The 23,420-nt window shown below is 42.8% G+C and overlaps 1 protein-coding gene across 1 annotated transcript; it reads right to left on the bottom strand.

Annotated features, from left to right (window-relative positions):
- Positions 1–848: 848 nt before the first annotated feature.
- LOC127769678 (ACT domain-containing protein ACR6-like) lies at positions 849–2,777 on the bottom strand. Its single transcript, XM_052295292.1, has 3 exons — positions 2,347–2,777; positions 2,190–2,257; positions 849–2,099 (listed from the first exon to the last, which is right to left on the bottom strand). The coding sequence occupies exons 1-3, from the start codon at positions 2,591–2,593 to the stop codon at positions 999–1,001; spliced, it is 1,416 nt and encodes a 471-aa protein (XP_052151252.1). The 5' UTR covers positions 2,594–2,777; the 3' UTR covers positions 849–998.
- Positions 2,778–23,420: the final 20,643 nt, after the last annotated feature.

The raw sequence follows: 23,420 nt of genomic DNA, 5'->3' as shown, positions 1-23,420 counted from the left end.
TAATGCGAACTACAAAATCACAATTTGACTTGAAAATAAGAAAACTACGAGTGTGTTTGACAGCAAGTTTTCAAACAGCTGTTGCTGATGGACGCAGTAGCTACCCACCCACAGCTGCAGCCGCAGCAAAAAATAAAAAAGGCAGGCCGACACAACCTACAAAGATCACCAACTTAAAATAAAATACAAAAGATATCTTATATCGATGGTTGGCAAGAAACTGTTTAACCATTGTTTATTATAGCTGTAAGAAATAGAAACTTCAAAATCAGTGACCGATCATCATGCTTATGCTGATCGAATTCCGCTCGTATGATGTCGAACCTTCTTGAAATCGAGTTTTCCATATCACTGCCTGCAATTCCAATTTCAGCCAAACACGCATGTCCCTGGAATTCGATTTCTAATTATTCCATGATTCCAGCATCAGGCTGCACAGGCATGGCCTAACCTTTCCATGATCCATCGCTTTTGTACCTTTGCTACTTGTTGTTTAGCTCAACTTGTTCGTACTAGTATCACTCAACGACTCGATCTACGCAGACCTGCAGCTCGCGTGCTTTAATACTATTGTACTACAGTACTTCTTTTGCATATAGTACAAAAAGCAGCTAAAAATCTTGCAAATTGGAGTACTTTTTTTCATCAAATTAAGAAAAAACTGCAAATGCATATGAAATATTTACAAGCTTTTGTTTCTTTCTTTGTATTCCTTCCATGAATACATGTACAAGATGGAATATTTACAGCGACTGTATACTGATGAAACTAATCCTACATGATTTTTTTTCCCTGACCTAAATTTTGAATTAACTTTCCCCCTATGTTTTGTACCATGTGTAAACCTATTTACACCACCCAGCCTACATCATCTTCGTCGTCGTCATAAATCTGAAATCATATTTACAGTAAAATCTAGAAGAAAAAAACATAAAACTAACTAACTAAGTAATTATTTACAGCTAATTAATTAACCCAGGTTGGAGTAAATTAATTAATTAGGAGTAGAGCTTGATGAGGCTGAAGTTCTGGAACGGCCGGTAGAATTTGAAGAGATTCCCGAAGAGGAACGCCGTCGAACCAGCGACGTCATCGGTGGCGCCGCCGCCGCCGCCGCCGCCGGCGCCATCGCCGTCGGCGAAGGGGTTGTGCTTGACACGCAGCGTGGCCTCGCCGATCTGCGCGCGGATGGCGTCGATCGTCTTGGCCTCCACGGGGTGGCCCTGCGGGTCGGAGAGGTAGAACGTGTCCACGGCCTCGCCGCGCTCCGACGAGATCTCGGCGCGGCGGATGGTGAGGCCGTTCTCGCGGAAGATGCGGGTGACGTCGGAGAGGAGGCCGGCGCGGTCGCCGGTGCGGACCTCCAGCGCCAGCCCGTCGGCGGTGCGGCGCTCGATGGCGGCCTCGAGGCACTGCACCACGCGCTGCCGCTCCGCCTCGGAGCGGACGGGGTCGCCGTCGACGTGCCGGATGTAGTACTCCTGGTACGCGCCGCCGCGGGGCTCGCTGCTCACCGCGCCGTGGTGGATGACGTACCCCATGTCGGTGATGGTGCACACCGTGTCGAACAGCAGCTTGGGCCGGTCCCGGCACCGCACCACCACCGCGGTGTACCCGCGCTCCGCGCACGGCGTCACGGACACCTCCGTCGCCGGGGTCGGGGACCGCCCCCGCGGCGAGGAGGAGGCGGCGCCGCCGCCGCCGTCGTAGTCGCGGTCGTCGAACATCATCTGGTGGAGGCGGCGCTCCTTGTGGGTGAGCCCGCCCGGAGCGGCGGCGGCGGCGGCGCGCACGCCGCTCTGGCCGCGGAGGAGGTTCCCGAGGCGGGCGCTGATGTCGGCGATGCGGGCCTCGTCCTCGATGGCGCCGCCGGAGCCGCCGTCGTCGGTGACGTGCACGACGGCGGCGACGCGGGTGTTGTGCGTCCACAGCTCGGCGCTCCGCACGGCGCAGCGCATCCCGGCGAGCACCGCGCAGACCTCGGAGAGGAGCCCCGGGCGGTCGGTGCCGGTGAGCTCGATCACCGTGTACTCCTCCGCCGGCACGATCCCCACCGTGTTCCTCACCTCCGGGTAGTACCAGTCATCCGCCTCCAGCGTCTGAAAACATATCAATCAATCAACCAAACCACAAATCAACAAAACAAATCAATTCAATCCCCCAAAATTCGATCAAGAACAGCACTATACCGTTTGGATGTAGGAGATGGTTTGGTCGTCGAGCACCTTGTTGCCGTCGCGGTCGGTGACGTTGAACACTGCGGAATTTTCCTTTCATGTGTTAGAATTCAACAACAATCCTGAAGAAGAAACTCAAATCAAAGAAGCGGGCGGCGGTGGAGCTGACCGTCCATGAACCAGCTGCCGTCGGAGGAGAAGTAGGCCTTGCGGATGACGAGGCCGAGGTCGGCGATGACCTGGACGACGGCGAGCAGCGTGCCGTGGCTGCTGACGCTGTCGACCCGGATCACCGTCGCCTCGTCGGACGCCTCGTTGTCCACCACCACCCTCGGCGGGTTCATCCCCCGCACCAGCTTCGCGTACTCGTCGTCGTGCGCGTCGCCGCCGCTCGCCGCCGCCGCCGTGAGCGCCATGCCGGCGAGACCAAAGCTAACTCACATGCGACGAGTACGTACGCGAGTGCGAGTGGTGGGTGGCTTAAGCTAAACACAGCTAAAAGTTCGTTGTGGGCGTAGTTCGTGCTGGCCTGGACCCGGACAGAGAGGAAACCGGGGAAATGCCTCCTCGCCTTTTTATCTGTGCGAGAGGAAGCCACGACTCTTCTTCTGCTATTCAATTGTCGCTGCTGCCGCAAAAATATATAGTTACCCAGATTTCGGATTCCTCTTGTTTTTTTTTTAAAAAAAGAATTTTAAAAAAATTGCTTGGTTTTTCCCTCGTGCGTCTTCTTTTTTGACGGCTTTCACGAGTTGCTTCTCACTTTGTCACCTTTCAGGATTGAAAGTGGCGGAACGCGCACCGTGTCCGTTCTTTTTTTAAATTTTTTTTTTACATGTCGTTTTATGATTTTTCAAGTTCTTCCGGGGCATGCCTTTGAACATTACAGGGTAATTTTCGCGCCTTATGTTATGATAGTAATGATAAACAAAAATTATGAGAGTATTTTCATCGATAAACCTAGGGTTGTAGCTTTAATAAAATAAATTTATATAGTTAGAAAAGATTAATATTCCAAAAGGTTGATGAGATGGATTGTTGGGGGATATGAGTAAAAAACTTGTTAGCTTACTTGGTTCGAATCCTAAATTTAACAGAAGTGCTTATATTTACGATTAATTATTCTTTAATTGATAGGTGACATACTTGTTGATGGTAAGGCGTTCATAATAGCTTCATCAATATCAAAATATGTCGACCTAGTTTTCTTTTTACAACAATAATCATTAATAGTTCGCGCAAGGTTATGATTCGAGAATGTTCTAGACACATGTAACAATGTGAGATGAGAGCAAGAAAATGTCACATGTATACAACGAGTCATCAGTATAAGCTAGCAGCATACCATGAGAGTGGAAGTTGATGTCATCCAATTAAAAATATAAGTCCTTTAAATTGAGAGGGACTATGGAGGTTGCCGCTGCCGCCTCTTCTATTTCAGCTGAGAAGAGAGGGAGTGACGTTGTCAAGAGGAGGAAAACCGTCATTCATTGCTGCTCTAAAAATACAATGAGTGTAGGTTTTATGAGAAAACATCTTTTATAATTGCATTTTAGAAAAATATGGGGATACCTTCTTAAAATGTGAAAACATTTTTCCGCTTTCTTGATTTGAGCTGGAGCCCTACAATAACTATGTGGTTTTTACAACTCAAAATTGAAATGGTTACATTGAGAATGAGCTAGTTGTGAAGTCACTCGTCAGTTAGATAGAATATCACCTTAGATCTTAACCATTTCCCATAGGATTGTTGTCCTTAAAGCTATCACTGAAAAGAGAAGTATCATATGGGAGTTGAAAAAACCAATGTACACGCACATTGATTAATCTTTGTAATTCTTTTCTACTTTTTGAGTGAGTCCATTCCAGTGTAATTTCTTTTTTGGTGAGGCGTGTTAGTTGATGATCCAAAAGAGAGGTGCTATCCACACTAGCTTCACGCATGCTTTAGCTGCCTTTTGAACCACAACTCACTGTTTTTGTAACACATACTCGTGGTTTTTTAAGCGGCCATTTTCCTATGCCTCAGTTTCGTTAGCAGGTTTATACTGGTCAAATATGACAACAAAAAGGCAATAATCCTCAACCTTTAAAAAACAAGCTATGTGCACAATAACTAAACAAATACGTTCGATGAAATGAAAACTTTCAAACTAAACGATTCCATGCAACAATTGTTAAATGGAGTGACATTTGTGCCTACAACCTCGAATTACACCACAATTCAGTGCAACAACTTAACAAGTATTGCACCGTTGCTAAGGTTTCATAATCCCAAATCCTTTCATTTTTAAAGAAAAAGAAACAAAATTGCACCCCTAAGTGCCACGTTGAACCGAGGCGTGCCACTGTAAAAGTTTTTTCGCGCTAAATCAAACACACTTGCCAAGTTGTTGTACCGCGGGCTGAGTGTTGCTTAATTATTCTTATCAGCTTTTCGAAAAGCCGAAAAGCCAGGTAATTTGGCGCCTCCTTTTTATCACTACTCTCCCTGTTGGTCCAAGGATTAGCTGGACGGCCACATTCCACACACATGCTCGCTTGCTTACTTGGTGGGCTTGGCTGGCCCCTTTTGACCGGCACAGACGTACGTTGAGCAGCACAGCGAAGCAACGAATGGACAGAAACACCATCAGGTCAGCTGCCAACTTGGCCATCATTTTCCTTTCAATTTTTTTTTCAAAAAAACTTGGGTATATTCCTTTTTCCTCTCCTCTTTGTGCAGTGGAAGCAATGAGTTAGCTAGGCTGGGGCTATGTTGACGGCGACGACCATTGTATTTTGATATGTGTACTTCTTTGTAGCGACAACGGGGCATTGCTTTGGCGGCTCAGCCGTGGCTTGACAACACGTGATGCTGGCTTGTTATTTTTAGTGCTAGTAGCCTAGAACTTGTTATTTTTGCAATAAGATTTGCTCACTTTTAACATTTTCTTGGAAATGGTAAGTTAGGAGATAGGAAGATCAAATAAGAGGGAGGTCAGAGCATTGGCCTTGTTCGGCTGCCGAGCAAGAAACCAAAGCAATCTCATATGTTTCAAGACAGCACTGTACTTGGAACCTGAACAGTCCCATTTATCAAAATTTTCATTTCTTAGACCGCAATTTATCTCTTAGATTGTAGTGCATCATCCTTACAACCCTATTCGAAATGTAAGAATTTTACAGAATTTCACAGAAATTTTATACACACGACTTCATTTCTATTTTAAATGGGGCCTAATAAGATTTATTTTGGCGCCATTAATTCCCTTTTTTATCTGCCACAAACGTATTCTCCAGATCGAATAAAGAACAAGGAAACATTCTGAAGTGCAAAGTCTTATTCAGATTAAAGGTCTCTTCCATTTTAGCAGTACCCTTATCCAAGTTGTCCATTTATGTGAGCGAATCAAGTACAACAAATCAGGCATCGGATCTTAATTGTGCTAGAAGCTATCCCTTGTTTTAACAAGTCACTCAAGAACACAATCATTTTCTTTCAAATTTAAGGAGAAAAACTTGAATATTTGCACGCGGGAAACACGATTTTCACACCAACGAGATAGTGCCAAATAAATAAAGCCAAGCTATCTCCGATCCTTTCATCAAGTGAAAAAGCAAACATATATACCATCAACACACCCACCAACGTCCAAAAGGCAATCAGAAATCATACAAAATCGATCGATTTGACAGAGGAGTCTATCTTGCAGGGACCAAATTAATTAACTTGCACGATTAAGCAAGATATGTTAATTATCTTGGTGATACGATTAATTAGATAATCCTGGTGATAGACTAGCTACCTTTTCATATATATTTTTTTTTCTACAGTCAGCTGTCCGGCTGATGAAGGATTAGGCTGCTGCTCCATTATTAAGCTCAAAATAACAGGTTAGTTTGGAGATAAACAGTGGGATTTATTGTCTACGCTATAATGAGTCAAATCCAAGTCGTACAAGTAGCCATTATTAACAATTTTCCTGACCTGAATTGGAACATTTTTTTTAGATGTGAAATGAAACTTGATAAGCTTCTTGTGTCGTAGCTAGCTTGCACCGGAGGGCAAGGGATATTATGTCCTCTTTCTGCAACTGGGTCATTAAACTAACTGAACACCGATTTGCAAAAGTGATCATATTAAATTATGGACCATTCACATCTGAACTAACTTAAAATTGGCATGTAATCTCTATTTAGTTACCTGAGTGTATCAGCTTTTTTTCCTCTAAAAGAACATGTAGTTTTCTACATCTTTAAATATGTAAAAAAAAAAGGCTTGCACTATGAAAAAACAATTAATTAATTTCTACTCTAATTAATGTGGTTTTCTAGTTAGTGCCATAGTGAGGAGTCGATGTGATTGTCGACACGGACTAGTGGTTTAAGTGGACGAGAACTTCACGTGTGGAAAGTTCTACAGTAACCTGACAGAGAATCATCCATGGATGCTTAGCTTCGAGAATTAACGATTACACACGTGTAAATGCGAGAGAGAAAGAAACAACTAACATTCGACCTGGATACTTTAAGCTGCTTTATGGCATGTCACATTTTGGCACAAGATCCCCTTTCCTTTATTTTTCTCCTAAGGGAAAACATGATGCAACTGAATCATCTGCAGGTCCAGAGGTATTAATTCGTTGTTCTCATCATCATTATATCATGCTGTGTTATTTATGAGTCTTGAACCTGGAAGGTACAATTAATAGATTTCATATGGGGCAATTGCTTATTTAACCCTGTTTTAAAGTCTAACTATCAATTTGACCTACTTTTTCTAGTTTGCTTATTTGACCCTCCTTTTTACAAACGAATCTGCTATCTAACCCTATTCCGTTAAGGTGAGTTAACGGTGTTAAATTAGGGGTAAATAGTCATTTTTACCCTTGCTAATTAATTTTATTAAATTTAACATTGAATATATTTTCATAATATGTTTGTTTTCTATTGAAAACACTAGTATATTTTTCGCCAAACTTAATCAAACTTTAAAAAGTTTGACTTAAAAAAAGTTAAATGACTTATAATATGAAACAGAGGGAGTACTACTTTCTCATACCACGAAAACATCAAAATTGAAAATGAAAAATAGGTACGGACTATACATCAGGTGACTGAAATTAACAAAACTCTCTATTACCTTTTCTTTTAACGTTGGATAAATAATAATAATAAGAAAGGATGGACAATACAAGGGCTTTAAGTATCGACTAAGAGCGAAGTGAGCGTACTTAAATTGGTTAGGTTCCTTGTGTAGGAACCAACACATCTGGATTCAAGTTCTAAACTTGACACGGGTGCCCGTATTTGGTAAATTATTCTTTTAGTGGTAGATGATATACCCGTCAATAGCGAGATGTTCGTAGTGACTTCATCAATCTCAAGATATACCGACCTAATATTCCGGAAGTGCTTACAGGGATAGGGTATGCTTATATATGTATCTATAGGGACTAGTGTGCACGTTATAAGCGCCTACTTTTGTACCGTGTATTCTTTTAAGAAAAAATATCGACTAAGAGTTAGTATGAAAGAATCAAGCACCTGACAAATAGCAATTCCGTAAAAATATGGTACTTACTCCCTCCATCTAAAAAACTCAATATAGGAGAGGATATGACCCCTCATAATTTCTTGTACTAGAAGCTGTCAAATAGTACCTTGAGTTCTTTTTGACGGAGAGAGTATGCTGTAAAATTTCTTGTCAGGTCCTATGGGAATTAATTACCTTCCATTAAATTATACATAATTAAACTTCTGCCTTGCAAACATGACCTAATTGATATTTTTGTTTGTCTTGCCTACTTTTGTTGTGTTGTTGGAGGATCCAGCCATTTCCTTATCTAGCTAGGCAGATAGATAGATCCATCAAACTTAAACAGCTCCAAGAAAATCACATTCCAGCAACTCCCAACCCAGCACTTAGTACTAATTAGCAGCAGCTACCTGACAGACATTAGTGTATTATTATTGCACAGACACGTGGGCGGTTTCCGATTTTCTACGTTAATTTTGATGAGATCACAAAGTGAAAAATATTCTCTTCTTCTTCACCGATCGATGTCAGAGATCGAGAGATTTCTCTTGTTGGATCGATCGATCTCACCTACGACTGGTTACCACGTGTACTAATTAACCAATGCTATAATTACTGTCCAATTAGTTGATTTAATAATTTTCCAGTGCAATGATTTCACTTCGGGACAGCTCTCCCTTATAGTCTATTTGGTACAGTTTCAACTCCTAAATTAAGCTCCAGAAGTGAGGGCCTGTTTGACACAGCATCAGCTCCAACTCCACCTCTTCTGGAGCTGGAGCCCAGCCAAACAGTTTCAGCTCCACCAGAAATAGGAGCGAAGATGGGTGGAGCACTCTCACAAAATAAACTAGAGAGGTGAAGCTGGATTTAGTCTGCTCCACAACTCTATTCCAGACCCAACTCCTGGAGCAGAATTTAGGAGTTGGAGCTCTACCAAACAGGCTCTGAGTCTAGAGTGGAGTTATGGAGCTGCCTAAACCCAGCTCCACAACTCTAGTATATTTTGTGAGAGAGCTCCACCCAACTCCACTCCTAATTTTGGTGGAGCTGAAACTGTTTGGCTGAGCTCCAGCTCCAGAAGGGGTGGAGCTGGGGCTGGAGCTATGCCAAACAGACCCTTAATCTTGTTTAGCCAAGGGTTTTCCAGATTAGCGAGACAGACGGTAGTTAAATTAATCAAACCGAGCTGGCTTAATTATTCGCTGTTTGCTGACGTGGCGTCGACCGACAAAGCTGTATTTTAGGGTTTAGAGATGATGTTTTGGCGATGCTTAATCAGCAGGCACGCCCCGGCCCGACAGTAGCTGAGCTTAACTGACAAGGACCCCTGCGCTTTTTAGTTGATATAAGCTCGATTAATTACTGCTAATTGAATCGTGAACTGGCCAGTTTAACAACAATAATTAATTACTGCTTGCCTATTCAAAAGTTAAACAGAGTTTTCAACTAAAGTCAGTGTAAGAAAGGTTCTGGTTTGTATGTAGTTTTGGCCATTTGTGCCAGTTTCCAAGCAGGTGCTCACTTTGTGCCTAGCTCCATAGTAATTAATGTTTTAAGTTATACAAAACTTTGGTTTAGGACATATGTAAAAAGTGAGACGGCTTGAGGACATAAAAGAATGGTAATTTGATTGAGGACATCACTCATTATTTTATCACTTTCAGAACAAACGTAGAGAGAAACGATTAGAGAAGATGACTTTACTCCTCAAGCTAGCAATATGTAACCTAATTTGATGGGGGAGGGAATGGAGCTCAGGTTTGGTTCCAATTAAACACAACTAGATTACATGTTGTTGATCTAAGGGGTAAATTCGTACGGTTTTTCTCTCTATTTGACTCGAAAATAATAAAATATTAGTTATGGTGTCTTTAATAAATTATTATTTTCTAGATGATCTCAAGTTACGTATCGTTTTTCAGATGTTCAGGAGCAAAGACCAAACTTTAATTGGCTTGTTCCTTTAATTTAAGAATTCAAGAATTACAAATTTTGTCTTTAATTGAAGAATTGCAAGTTGCGCTAGTTCCTTTTGTCAAAGTTTTACTTTGGTTCACTGATCGCCCAATATGCTATATTTTCACTGCTTTGAACCGGTTTCTAGCACCAAATGTTAGTTTAGACAAGTGGCTTAATAGTCAGTTAAAAACCAATGGGGACACACTTGCGCGTGCTTTTTCGCTGTAATTGGGAAAAAATAAATTATTTAGCAATGTCGTCTCTGCAGTGCCCAATTAATTAATCACGGTCACGAATACGTCACCGTTCTTGCGGAGGCGGAGGAGAAAGAGCCCTTTATTTTACGCAATTATTAAGGCCAGTTATCTAGGAGTAGTAGTGCCGAGAAAGCAACGAATAAGAGATTAAAAAAATGTTACTAAATCTTCCAATTAAACATTATTAGTACCCTTCTTTTCTGTTCAAATAAAGTCATGATCTTCTCTTGTGACATGCTAGCAAAAAAAAAAAGAAGATAATTGAATTGCTGTAGTACTTGCTGACTTATACCTGCCTGCCTTCTCTGATCAAGTGGCTATCTGATTTAATGATGTGTTAGAATAAATTAATTGTTTTGGTATCAAAAGCACAAAAGCTATAGACCAACTAAGTGATAGATCAGGATAGATAAAGAGCTTCATATCAAAAGCACAACTGGCAAATAGGATTAGCCCAAGTGGCCAAATCACATGACAGCATCAAGTGCTACAATATTTGATACATGCAAAGATATTAGTTAAAATTTGACACGTGCGAAGGTTAGTTTGAAATGGATAATCTTGTTCAGAACAATTTGCAAATGATAAAAATTAAGAAGGGCTTCGAATTTAAATTGTCCAAATAATTGAGTAACTTTTATAGTAGTTAGTTAATATAACTAGGTGAAACCCCGTGCATTGCTGCGGGAATTTAGTATGATAACAATAAAAAAAAAATAACGTGTAAGATATCTAGATAACATCAGATTAAGTAAATTAATGTGGTTTATGATAATTTAAGTTTAAATAGTATGTAGAATGGTGATTCAAATGTAAAAAGTAAGGTGGTATGAGTTTATGGAAGAAGAAAAGTAGGGAGATAGTTTGGACCGTAGATTAATCATCTAAAGGGTAAAACAATTGATGTGATATGACTTAATTAGAGGAAAAAAAGAGAAAGATAATTTGGACCATAGATTAATCATTTCAGCACTAACTAAGTGAGAATGAACTATATAAGTAAAGATATACATTGAAACATTATGTGAATTATGTTGGATGATAATTTAATTTAACATGTTTGTATTTGAAAAGCTCTTAAATTATAAAAACTATAAAAATATAGCGTGCTTGCATGATGTTTAAATGTGATGATTGTTAGTAGATGATGATGTGGCATCTTGTTAATTAGTGGATGATGATACGTCATTTTGTTAGTGGATGATGATGTGTCATCTTTGCATGTTAAACTTAAGAAGATAGTGGGGGATAACTTTATAGTAAGATAGGATTAGTGATCAAGACTGAAACTCATTGTAACGTCCATATATAATATGACCAATTATTACACGATGATACGCACATATACATAAAGAGATTATTAATGTTTAGATATGTCTAGTCCCTAAGGGTTGGCCCTATATCACTTATCTGCCACTGAATTTTGTTTTGTCATTTACATGCTCATGAGTTTATACACATTCCTGGACCATTAGTTAGTTTCTTTAATTAGAAGGCAAAGTTTGCTAAGTACACTCAAAGGGTTTGATCTTTTCTCGTGGACATTGCATCAAGATATCATAAAAAGCTGGTAATTTATTTGAGTACACCTAAACCATTATTTTATTATTTTCAGGTCAAATGGATAAAGAAACTGTGTAGAAAAGACAAGTTTGCCCCTTAGACCAACAACATGTACAAAAGCCAACTGTGTCTGGTTCAAATTAGACACGAGCCTCATTCCCTCCCATGACACCCTCTCCGAAACTCTAAAATTAATTAAAGTATACTTTGAACCAGATACAACCGGGTTACATGCTGCTAAACCGAGGGGCAAACTTATCTTTCCTAATTGTTTTTCTCTCAATTTGACCCAAAAGTGATAAAATAATGGATATGGTATCTTTCGGCAAATTATTAGTTTTTTATGGTGTCGTCAAGCAGTGTCACGTTTTTTCGGTGTCTAGAAAAGACCATAAATTTTTAAGTGTCCTATAACAAATTTTACCTTTTAAAATGTTTTTGTAGCACCTCTCTTTTGCAAAAGGGCTAGCTTATTAAAAAATGATTATTAATGTGAAAATTCCATGTAAAAAAATCTACCAGGACAAATTGTTTGAAAATTTTAATTTTTCAAATAAATTGTAATAAAGGATAATAAAATTTTAGGGGAATTATAGATATCACTTTTTTTTATATTTTCCTCTCCTTAGAAACACTTATATATATATATATATATATATATATATATATATATATATATATATATATATATATATATATTTAACCAACTTCAGCCAAGTGTGAGGAGATTACTTGGAGAGAGGGGATATAATTACCGTTTAAGTTTAATCAAAATTAATTAAAATTCATTTGAAAATTATTTTTTGGTTTTCCAAAATTGCGGTTAAAAATTCATCTATCTAAAATCGTTTTTCCTTAACAACTGATTTTAAGCTAGCTTTTTTTCTAAATAGAAGGCAACTCATAGTTAACTAACATAATGGATATAAAAGGAATAAAAAATAAGAACTCAGAAACATGCATGTAGGGGATAGGCAAAACTCAATAACACAGAAGAAATAGAGCACACAAGTAATTTCTCATATATGTACATCAATCGAGATAAGGGCCACATATCTACACTAAGATATTTTGAGAGTTATTCGATCATGAGTTGGCTCCCCTTTCTCTCAAGGCAAAATTTGCTACAGGACACGCAAAAAACATGTAATTGGCTAGGAGACACTGCAAAAATGTGACACTGCCCATAGACACTACAAAAGTTGTATAATTGGCCATAGGACACCGGAGGCAATATTTTATAATTTCCGAGACAAAAGAGTGGAGAGAATTTTCTAAATGACCTGATTGCCCCCAGTATCGCACCATCTAAACCCGTAGTTGGAGTCCGCTAATTGGGTTGGGCCCACATGTCAGCGAGGTGGTGGATGGAAGGCAGCTAGGCATGGCAACGGCGAGGTTTGCGGCGTCGCCTGCAGTGAACGGCGGCTTGGATGAGGTTGCAGTCAAAAGAGAATTTGTAGAGGGGTCCAAGGCGAAGCTACCGTGGTCTTCTTGCAAGCAATGGTGAACGGAATCAGTGGTGTCAGCGGTACGGGCACCGGCCAAGTTCGGGATAGTGGTGCATGTCGTGTTAGAGCTCGATTTAGCCTAAGGGAATGCATGCATGTGGTTTCTAGAGGCTCTAGAGTACTCACCGAATCGCACACAGGGTTCGGCAAGGTCTAGACATCGATGGTGATGGAGAAAGTCTCCATGCGGCGATGCAGAGCTTCATGACGACGATGATGGCGCGAAAGGGTCAATGAGCCGCTAGCTTGTGGCATGCATGAGCGTGGTGAGGTCATAGGGACAGCACGTGTATAGGGAATCGGGCAATGGCTCACTGGCGTGGACGGATTTGACGACGATGGCGGTAGACCGGCGCCGGAGAAGAAAAGGTTGATCTCCCTCCTCGCTTCATCGATCTTGGCGGTTCTTGGGGCGTTTTGAAGAGGTGCTCGAGGTGATAATGATGGCGAGGCAGCTTGGCCGGTAATGCTCCACGGTGGTCGGAACGCCGAGGTTGCTATGGCGGCGATGCTCGAAGCATGCTCCCGAGCTCTGGTGGCGAGGTCGCGTTCCGACGCCGTCACTGCACGAAATGGGGTGGGATTAGATGGAATGGAGATGGTACTAAAAGGAGATGATGGAACGGGCAAAAGATAGAGACGACCGCGACTCGATGGCGATGACGGCCTTCGTCTTCACCATGGCCGGCAGAGAAGATGAGGGCGAGGAGGATGAGAAGGAACACCCCGCATCAGTTTCTTGGCAATGGGGTGAAGAGTGATGTCGTGCGACGTTGCTGGGTGAGCTAGAGGGCGAGGAGAAGCTTGGAGCCGTCGACACGTCGTGGCCACGCAACCTCATCACCGCTGGCGACACCGCAAACATCGCCGCTACCCTGCCTCCCATCCACCACCTCGCTCACATGTAGGCCCAACCCCATTAGCGGACTCTGACTGGGACTGGTTCGACCGGACCCGGTCGAGTCTAGATTGTGCAATGTCGGGGGCAATCTGGTCATTTGAAAAATTATCTCCCCTCTTTTGTGTTGGAAATTATAAAATATTGTCTCTGGTGTCCTACAGCTAATTACACAACTTTTGTAGTGTCCATGGGCAGTGTCACGTTTTTCGGTGTCTCCTAGCTAATTACACATTTTTTGCGTGTTCTGTAGCAAATTTTGCCTTCTCTCAGCGCTCGCACCACAGTGAAACACCTATGTTGCATAGGTTAGAGATCAATGCTTATTTTTGTATTTTACTTGCTCGTCTTTTCCACAGTTACTTTGTTAAAGAAAATCTCGCGCTCGCTGATCTTAATAAATTTCAAAGAGTTTAGATAGTTTTTATTTTTGCAGGGAAAAGAGTTTAGATAGTTAACTCCATAAGGTATACAAGTATTGGTTTAGGCCTCAATTTGATGGTGCATGCGGAGTGGACTCGAGGTGTTTTCATGTGTAATTCATTACTAAATGGCACGGCACTTCCTTCTAATTATTTTTCCGTGCGATTCAATTTTCACATACGGGTGGGTGACCCACATGCGATTTTCACATACGGGTGGGTGATCCACATGCACCCAGGTATCCGTGAAAATTGGATTTTTGCGTATGGGTAGAGCAACCGCACGCGAAAAATCGGATTTTCGCATGCGGACGTTTAAGTAGTCCCCACGCAAAAATGAGAACTCACCAAAAACAAATTCCGAAAATCACTACTCTAGCTTAGAATCCTAATCCTAGCCGTCCGCCGCCGCCAGTGGATCTACGCACGTGAGAGGTGGTGGGATCCGCGCAGGAGGGGGAGGGAGTGTCGGATCCGCCCCTCCTGTCGCAGCCGGTGGATCCGCGCGCGTGGGGGCGGCGGGATCGACACGGGAGGGGGAGGGGGTGCTGGATCGTCTGCCCTTTCCCTCGCCCTCGCTCGTTGCCGCCGCCATCGCTCTCGCCTAAGCTAGCTGCCGCCGTCGCTCTCGCTCGAGCTAGCCAGCGTGGTCGCCCTCGCCTGAGCTAGTCACCGCCATCGCTCTCCCCCACCACCGCCGCCTCCGGAGCCCGCCGTCGGGAGGGAGGAGAGGGGAGAGGAGTGGTGTGGGGGAGAGGAGGAGATGGTTGTGAGGAGTGGGAGAGAGAGGAGGGAAGAAAAAAAAGAATGGGAAGAGAGGAGGGTATTTTCGCATGCGAGCCACTTAAGAGATATTTTTGTATGTGGGTCTGTTAAGAGGCTTACCTGCGAAAAATGATTTTTTTTACATGCGGGCTTCTTAAGAGGTATGTGAAAATGCAGGTCAATTTTTACAAGCGCGATCGGTTACCGTGCACTTGTAAATTATAACGGTGCTTATACAGAAAAATCAAATCGTTGTCGTAGTAGTGCTAGGAAAAAAACCAACCTACGTACGCTTGATGTTTCCAGATGAGAGATGTCTATCATGAAGCTATAATATTGATTTCTATATTTTTACATAATTAAAGTCGTCTCACTTTGTTCCCTTAAAAAAAAAGTCGTCTCTCTTTGTAAACTCATAATTGAAACCATAAACCCATATTAAATATGATCCCACTATGCCCTCTTGCAATTTTGTCTGAAGAAGAGGAATATGTCTCTTCTCATCTTCTCGAGCTATAGCTTAGCTAGATACTCTTGAATCTTTGATCACTTTATCCGTTAAGGGATAAGAGAGTGGATAAGATAACCGGTTTTATTCATACAAAGGCGCTGCCACATCATCCTGATCATAGTATACTGTCACTGTAGCAGAAGGTTAGTGAGTGGTCACCTGTGGCTTGGGATGCTGCAAGGGTCGCCAACACCACTACTACGTCCGTGCATGCTTGTTATCTCTGAGATCTTGATTCTTGGCTAATTTTGCTTTACTTGATTAGCAGAATTATCCATTGAATTATCTTGTATGTCACCGTTTTTTTTTTTTTTTTGCTTAGTTTGCATTTGTGAGGTAAGTTAATTTATTAAATGCCAATAAGTATTTGACCATTCCCTTCTCTATAAACAGTCTCTAATTTCTAACGGTTCTCGATCAGAACTGCTATGTATAATTTTTCATCATCTCGATCTAACCATTTTAAATTTTATAACTGCTAGACACTTGGTGTAGGCACATCTCCCACACTTTATACATATTGCTAACGGTTTATGTTTTACACAAACAATTTCCAACAATTCCCTCATAGAACTATATCATAGATTTTTTAGAATTTGTGTCAAATATGTGTGTTAACTCGTTTATAAACCAGAATTTAGAGTTGTAATAGTTTGTAGGATATAATTAGAGTCGGGCTCGGTCCTAATCTCTTTTTAAAATAAAAAGGCATACCTTTTATAATTGCATGACATTTATAGTGTATGCGAAGGAACAACAGTCAACCACGTGGTTAGTCGATATCGATGGTTGTTGATACCCACACTAGAACGAATACCCTCATCTTAATCGGGCGGTAAGCCCCATCTCAATCGGGGATGGCGTCCGTCACAGGTTAGAAGTCACTGATGTGAAGAGCTATCTCAATCGGGCAAACGGCCGTCACGGATGATTCTATCTCAATCGGGCCCTAAGTAAAGCCCGTCACCGATAGCTTTGACCCAGACGACCAGTCAAACTATAGCCCGTCACAGATGACTTATCTCAATCGGGCCACAACTAGCGCCCGTCACAGATGACCCTTATCTGTGACGGGCATTAACTATAGCCCGTCACAGATGAGTCATCTGTTCTGTGACGGGCATTAACTCGACGGGCATTAACTTATGCTGGAGTTAATGCCCGTCACAGATGAGTATATTCCAAAAATAAATAAATTTTATTTTTTGGCTAGCCCTCACTCGTGTGCACCCACGCGGGAAGTTCAAACTTCCCGGTCGGTCACCCATCCCGAAATTGCTCGGGACCAAGCACACTTAACATCAAAGTTCTTTAGAGATTGGCTTTCGGAAAAGTAATTGTAACATGTTGATATGAGTATTCTATTAATCCTATTATGCCTTAGGCTAGGATATCAAATTGGGGTTATTAAATGATTTCAAATGGAAAAGTCACCAAAACCAAAGTTGTAGAACTCATCGAGGTGCAAAATTTTTATTTTGGTCATTTCTCCATCTGACTCTATTTAAACAATTTGAAATTTGAAATTCAAAGTTTGAAAAGTTCAAATAGAATTTTAGATCAGTGAACAACTTCAACTGAAAAAGTCATCAACAACAAAGTTATATAACTCATCAAAATCTATAACTTTTATTTTGGTCATTTTTCTATATAACATTTTTTGAACCGTTTGAATTTGAATTTGAAAATATGACAACTTCAAACAATATTTTCAAATACTAAATGATATCAACTGAAAAAGTCATCAACAACAAAGTTGAATAACTCATCAAGATCTAAAACTTTTATTTTGGTCATTTCTTCATACGACAAAGTGATAGTAACATTGTTCACAAAATTGACATATCTCTTATCTGGTTTTATAAACTATAACACATATATGTAAAATTTGTGAATAATATTACTAACATTTCATCAGATGAAGAAATAACAAAAATAAAAGTTTTAGATCTTGATGAATTATTCAACTTTGTTATTGATGACTTTTTCAATTAAAATCATTTAGTATTTGAAAATGTTGTTTGAAGTTGTCATATTTTTAAATTCAAATTCAAACTGTTCAAAAAAATGTTATATTGAAAAATGACCAAACTAAAAGTTGTAAGTATTGATAAGTTATACAACTTTGTTGTTGACATTTTTTCCATTTGAAATCATTTACTACCCATAAAATTATTTTGCTATAGTCAACTTACAAATATAAACATTTCATATGAAAAATAAAAAAATAGTCATCGGTGACGGGCTTTAGTTAATGCTCGATAGAGATTAAGTATATAGCCCGTCACTGATGAGTCATCTGTGTCACGCCCAGAAATTCCCGAATAGAATTCCAAGCAGAATGTGCATTAAAATCCCCGTCCAGGACCGGCCGGGGTACACAAACGACAATGGTGACATTCAGATCCACGTCTTACAAACATCATAAAAGTCTTACATAAATGCAGCGGAAAAACGAAAGACAACAGGAACTAAGCCTTGACTAGAACTGCAGCGGGAACACCACTCCACAGGCATCCTCGACGGCACGGACGAAGCCTACTCCTCGGAGAAACCTCCATCTGACACATACTCGTACTCTGGGGTTGGGAAAAAATAGAGCAAGACTGAGTACTACCCACTGTACTCAGCAAGTCATACCGGAATAGGGGTATGATGCAGGGAATTATCAAAGGAGAGCTAGAGTGGTTCATTTGCATAAAGCGAGCATTTAAAACCAGTAGTTGAAAATAGTAAAAACAGTTGTAGTAATTAAGCAATATTAACCAGTCACTGTCCAACGCTACACCACGTTGCAACAGGCCCAACCAACCACCTGAACTACACCAGTTCATTAAGCTAAACTAGGGGTGAGACTAATCACGGTGAATCTGGTTGACCGCCCATAACCACGGGCACGGCTATTCGAATAGTTTTACTCTGATCAGAGGTGTACAACTGTACCCACAAGACACAGCCCCACGACACGTTTCCGTGTGCCGACATGCCACCACGACATACCGGAAAGAGGCCGTGACAGGACCCTTCGCATAACCCCCTCTAACCAAGCACACCACACCTCAGGTTTCACCCCCACTCCTCGCAAGGCAGCAGGCAGTCCCCTCTCGTGCCTAGGTGAATCCGGAAGCGACAGAGGCCGTCGCAGGGCCCGCCCCGCTCCATCACGCCCACCCTTGCCTGGATGCGTCAGCTAGAGGAAAGCTACACTACAAGCCCAGCCGTTGCCCACGCTGGCTTGTGGTAAGTACGATAAGTTCTTCCAGGGCATCCCGTGAACCGGTCCTTAACTGCCATGGGTGCGACTAGCAAAACCATGCACCCACAGCCCACCATGTGATTCATTTTAATTAACCAACACCAAAATGGTGGTACTAAACCAACCTTACCAATTGAACCTAAAGTCTATATTTTAGTGAGCTTTCCCCATTGTGTGCTAGTGGAACTAAGCATGGCTAAGCAATTCCTAGTCCAAAATCTATTCATGTTATTACCCAAGCTAACAAAGGAGCATGGTATCAAAAATGGCATGGCTGTAACAATAGGTAAACACCCCATAGTAACATTATAAAACAATGCAATATTTGAAGAAAAAACAATAGAGCATTTGCAATATAGGATCAACATGTTCAAGTGACAAGCATGACTTGCCTTGCTCTGCAGTTGGAGGAACCTCGGCGACTATCTCGAAGTACACCGGAGCGTCGGAAGAACCGGAATCTAGCGACATACAAGGCAAACATTGCAAACAGGCTATAAGACTACTGAAACAGAGAACAAAACCATTTTTAATGAATTCTACACATTTTCCTTGATTTACTGAGACTTGAATGGGCTTAAACGGAGCACGGATGAATTAGTTATGAATTTTAGAAGATTCACTGTGTTTATTACTATAACAAAAAGTCCTTAAATCATTTATTGCGCAATAATTCCCAGGGCTGACGTCATCAGGGGGGCAGCGCCGACAGGCGGGTCCCACTGGTCAGTGGCTCGGGAGAGAGGGGAAGGGGCGGCGGCACGTGGGCCCCACTCGGCAGCGGCTCAAGGGGAGGGCACGGCTGGCAAGCGGGCCCCATGGCCCCGGCTCCACAGGCCGATGTACCGGCCAGGCCTGGCATCAAGCCGACCGGCCGGCCATGGCAAAGCGGCGGCGCGCGCATGCGACCGCCGGCGACGGCAAACGGCGGCGCGGACGGCGGGCGGCGGCGCGAGCAGCGACGGCCGAACGCGACGGCGAGCACGCAAGAGGGCGGCGGCGCACGGGAAAAAAAAAGGGAAGGAAAGGAAGGGGAGGGAGACCTCACCGGAGGGCGGCAACGGCCGGCGGCGGAAATCGAGGGAGGCGGCGAAGACCGGCGATGCCGAGGTGCGGACGAGCGACGGCGACACCTAGGGAAAAAGAGAGGAGGAATTAGGACGGAGGGAAACCCTCACGGCGACCATCCACGCCGGCCGGAGTCGGAGGGGAGAGAGAACTCACTGGCAACATGAGGGAGATGGGGTTTCGGTGGGATTCCGGCGACACAAAGCGGCGGCCGGGAAAGGTCTTGCAGCGGCGAAGCTAGGGGTGGCGGTGGCTTAGCGCGGCGATGGCTCTAGCGGCGGCGGCACACGGCTGGAGTGCGGCGGCGGGCGGCGGTGCAAGCGGCGGCGGCGCGAGCTCGGTAGGGGGCACGGGATGGAGCGGTGAGAGCGGAAAACGAGAGAGGAGGGCATGGGGAGCATTTTATAGGCGGAGGGGGAGGCGGACGTGGCCGGGAGGTGCCCCGATTTCGCCGGCGCGTGGGGGAGGAGAGAGAGAAGGTGGGGGGCGATTCAAAATCGAATCCCGCCCCTCTCGTGCGCAGGCGCGGCCGGAAGACGCGGGGAGAGGGGGCGGCGACGTGGCGTGGGCACGGGCGACGCGGCGTGGGCGCGGGGAAAGCGGAGGAGTCGGTGCGGCGGCGGCGGTTTCGGCGGGGTGGTGACCAGCGCGGGCGGCGGGAGGTTGGGGGAGGACCCGACAGGTGGGCCCCACCTGTCGGCGACCCCGGGAGAGGAGGGAGGCGGGGCGGCCTGGCTGGGCCTCGGCCTACGGCCGGCCCAGCGGGAGGAGGGGGAGAAAAAGGAGGAATGGGCCGGCGGCCCATTCAAAGGAAAAAAGAGAAAAGAAAAGAAAGAAAAAGGAAAAAGAAGGAAAAAGGATTTTTCCTGGGATTAAAATTGCATGTGCTCAATTTTAATTGGTTAAAATTATTTCGAGAGCTCTGAAAATTCCACTAAAAATCTTGTTAGCGTATTTCGACATGTAGAACTCAAGAAAAATTCCACATGCCAATTCCGATTATTATTTGCATTAATTTATTAAGGTTTTCTCTTGATTTGCACCGGCATTTTTTAGGGTGATTTATAAATTCAATTTTAGGCTTAGGAGGAGAACTACAGGGTGTGACAATCTGTGACGGGCCTAGTTGTTATCTCAAACGGGCCTCAAGTTGGTGCACGTCACAGATGATGGTCATTTGTGACGGGCCACAACTTTAGGCCCGTTTGAGATATGAGATATGGAATGTTATCTCAAACGGGCCTAAAGTTGTGGCCCGTCACAGATGACCATCATCTGTGACGGGCCATCATCTGTGACGGGCCACAACTTTAGGCCCGTTTGAGATATGGAATGTTATCTCAATCGGGCCTAAAGTTGTGGCCAGTCACTAATAGGTGTCATCCGTGACGGGCTTAAGTTTTATACCCATCTAACATATCTGTGCGACCATATCTCAATCGGGCCTAAAGTTGTGGCCCGTCACTGATAGGTGTCATCCGTGACGGGCTTAAGTTTTATACCCATCTAACATGTCTGTGCGACTATATCTCAATCGGGCACTTTTTGGCCCGATTGAGATGACTTCCTTGTGACGGCCCGCTATTTCTAAGCATATTAGAGCCCGTCACAGATAGAAGGATCTGTACTAGTGCCAATAATTATGCTGGACCAGAAAAAAACACTCGTAATCAGTGCTCTAGTATAGGTTTCGGTTGAACCTCGTTAGTAAATACCATACATTAGTGTCACCATCCTTTTGTATTTTCTACAGTGGTCTTCTGCGTGTTTGGCTACCAAGATCCATATTGGTGCAGTTTTTATATGTCAAGTGACCTCAAAGAGGTTCTCTTGGAATTGGTAGATATCAAGTGTTCTCTCAACCCTGGACAATTATGCTCTGCTATGTTCAAGTCAACTCCAGGCTATTTTGGTGGTTGAAATGCATGCTTCTTTGTGGCAGCTAATTGTCTTCCTTGCAAATTGCAATGTGTGGCATATATATCCACCTGCAGCAACACATGCAAACAGCCACTCGTGCAGTTTGAGCAAACTTGTTCCTGGCATCTCTCGACTAATTATTCCCTTCCATGGTTGTGAAGTTGCGACATGGCATTCTTGGAGGAGAGCTTTGAAGCCCATGGAAGTCAGAAAGGTCACTACTTGTTGGCCACAAAACTTAATATTATTCCTCGGAACAATGGATATACTATACTCTCTGGGACCATGAATGTGACATGCACACAAGATGGATTCTAGGGCTGTTTTGGATCCATGTCAAAATAAACCCTTAATTATTTTTAGGTAGTTTGAATAGTAAATGTGATAATTTAGTTTCAAGCGAAATGATAATGCTCGTGATCAATTTAACACAATTCTAAAACTTTCTTCATTATAATATAAATTTTGGTTTTCACTTGGCATTAATCCAAACACATATGCTATACCTTACCAAAATATTAGTAATGCCAAAACTTGATTTGGTTTTGACACTGTCAGTATTTTGGTACGACACTAAACCAAATAAAGCCTCTAAGCACTGTAGTGTCGACTTATAGAAGCCATGGCAACTCGTCCACGTATGCATATGTAAGCCACGCGTTGCTTGCGTGGAGCTAATGAAAGCACCATCCAGTAAACTTTTGGATAAGGCCATGTGGCAAAGCTCCACAAGAAAATCTTAGCGGTCGACTTCCAAGTCTCTCAACTGGACGAAGAAATGGACATGAGAAGAACCCCACTACATATATATTGTATACTTTGTTTATAGTCGCTACAAACTATCCCTGTCCACAGCGATTTTGTGGAAGGATTTTATGCATGTTGAAGTTTAGTTTGATTTTTAGTTATCAAGCAGATTACTACCACATGTTATCTACTTCACTATATGAACAAACTAAATATCATCTAAAAAATAATCTAAACAGATATGTTGAAACAACTTGTATAAATAATATAGTAGTAGAAAGTTTCCTGACAAAACATATTTTCTTTTGAGTCTCTGAAGAACTGGATTTAAATTATGTGGGCATACAATAAGAGATTAAAAGGGGAGTGAAAAAGCAGACGCTTTTCTTGTACAATAGGAGTTCGTTGCTTAGGTATATGTAGCTAGCTGCCAGAGTGGCACATCAAAGGAAGATCAAAGCAGAGGTGAAAGTATGTGTGCCGTGGGCCGGTGACGAACGTGTCTCCCTCGTCGCCATGCTTCCGTTATCCGACGCCGCCACAACCACAAGAGGATTCCACCGCATACCATTCTTAGGAGCTAGCTAGCTTGTCGGCTATGAGGGCATTTCTAACCCATAGTATTCATAAGTAGTGTCTATTATACCATGTCAATAAGATATCACAATAGAAACTACACTCTACGACCTATGGTTTCTTAAAGTGGACCATTAATAAATACATCATCTCTCTTCTCTACCAATCATATTTATTCTTTATCTATTATGAAAACGCTATTCTCTCCCAATGCAAAACTTGATAGTGTCTAGTGCATAGGTTCTCGTGTTGAAGCTGTGCCTTGT

This window comes from Oryza glaberrima, chromosome 4, assembly GCF_000147395.1.
Source record: "Oryza glaberrima chromosome 4, OglaRS2, whole genome shotgun sequence".
Lineage (NCBI taxonomy): Eukaryota > Viridiplantae > Streptophyta > Magnoliopsida > Poales > Poaceae > Oryza > Oryza glaberrima.
The sequence above is the reverse complement of the archived record's forward strand: the minus strand, read 5'-3'. Positions and strand labels throughout refer to the sequence as shown.

Excerpts from the sequence above, each read along its gene's own strand:
- LOC127769678 (XM_052295292.1), bottom strand. The coding sequence starts at position 2,593 with ATGGCGCTCACGGCGGCGGCGGCGAGCGGCGGCGACGCGCACGACGAC. Across the intron at positions 2,258-2,346 it reads CGGCAGCTGGTTCATGGACG|TGTTCAACGTCACCGACCGC; the intron begins GTCAGCTCCACC and ends AAAATTCCGCAG. Across the intron at positions 2,100-2,189 it reads CCATCTCCTACATCCAAACG|ACGCTGGAGGCGGATGACTG; the intron begins GTATAGTGCTGT and ends ATATGTTTTCAG.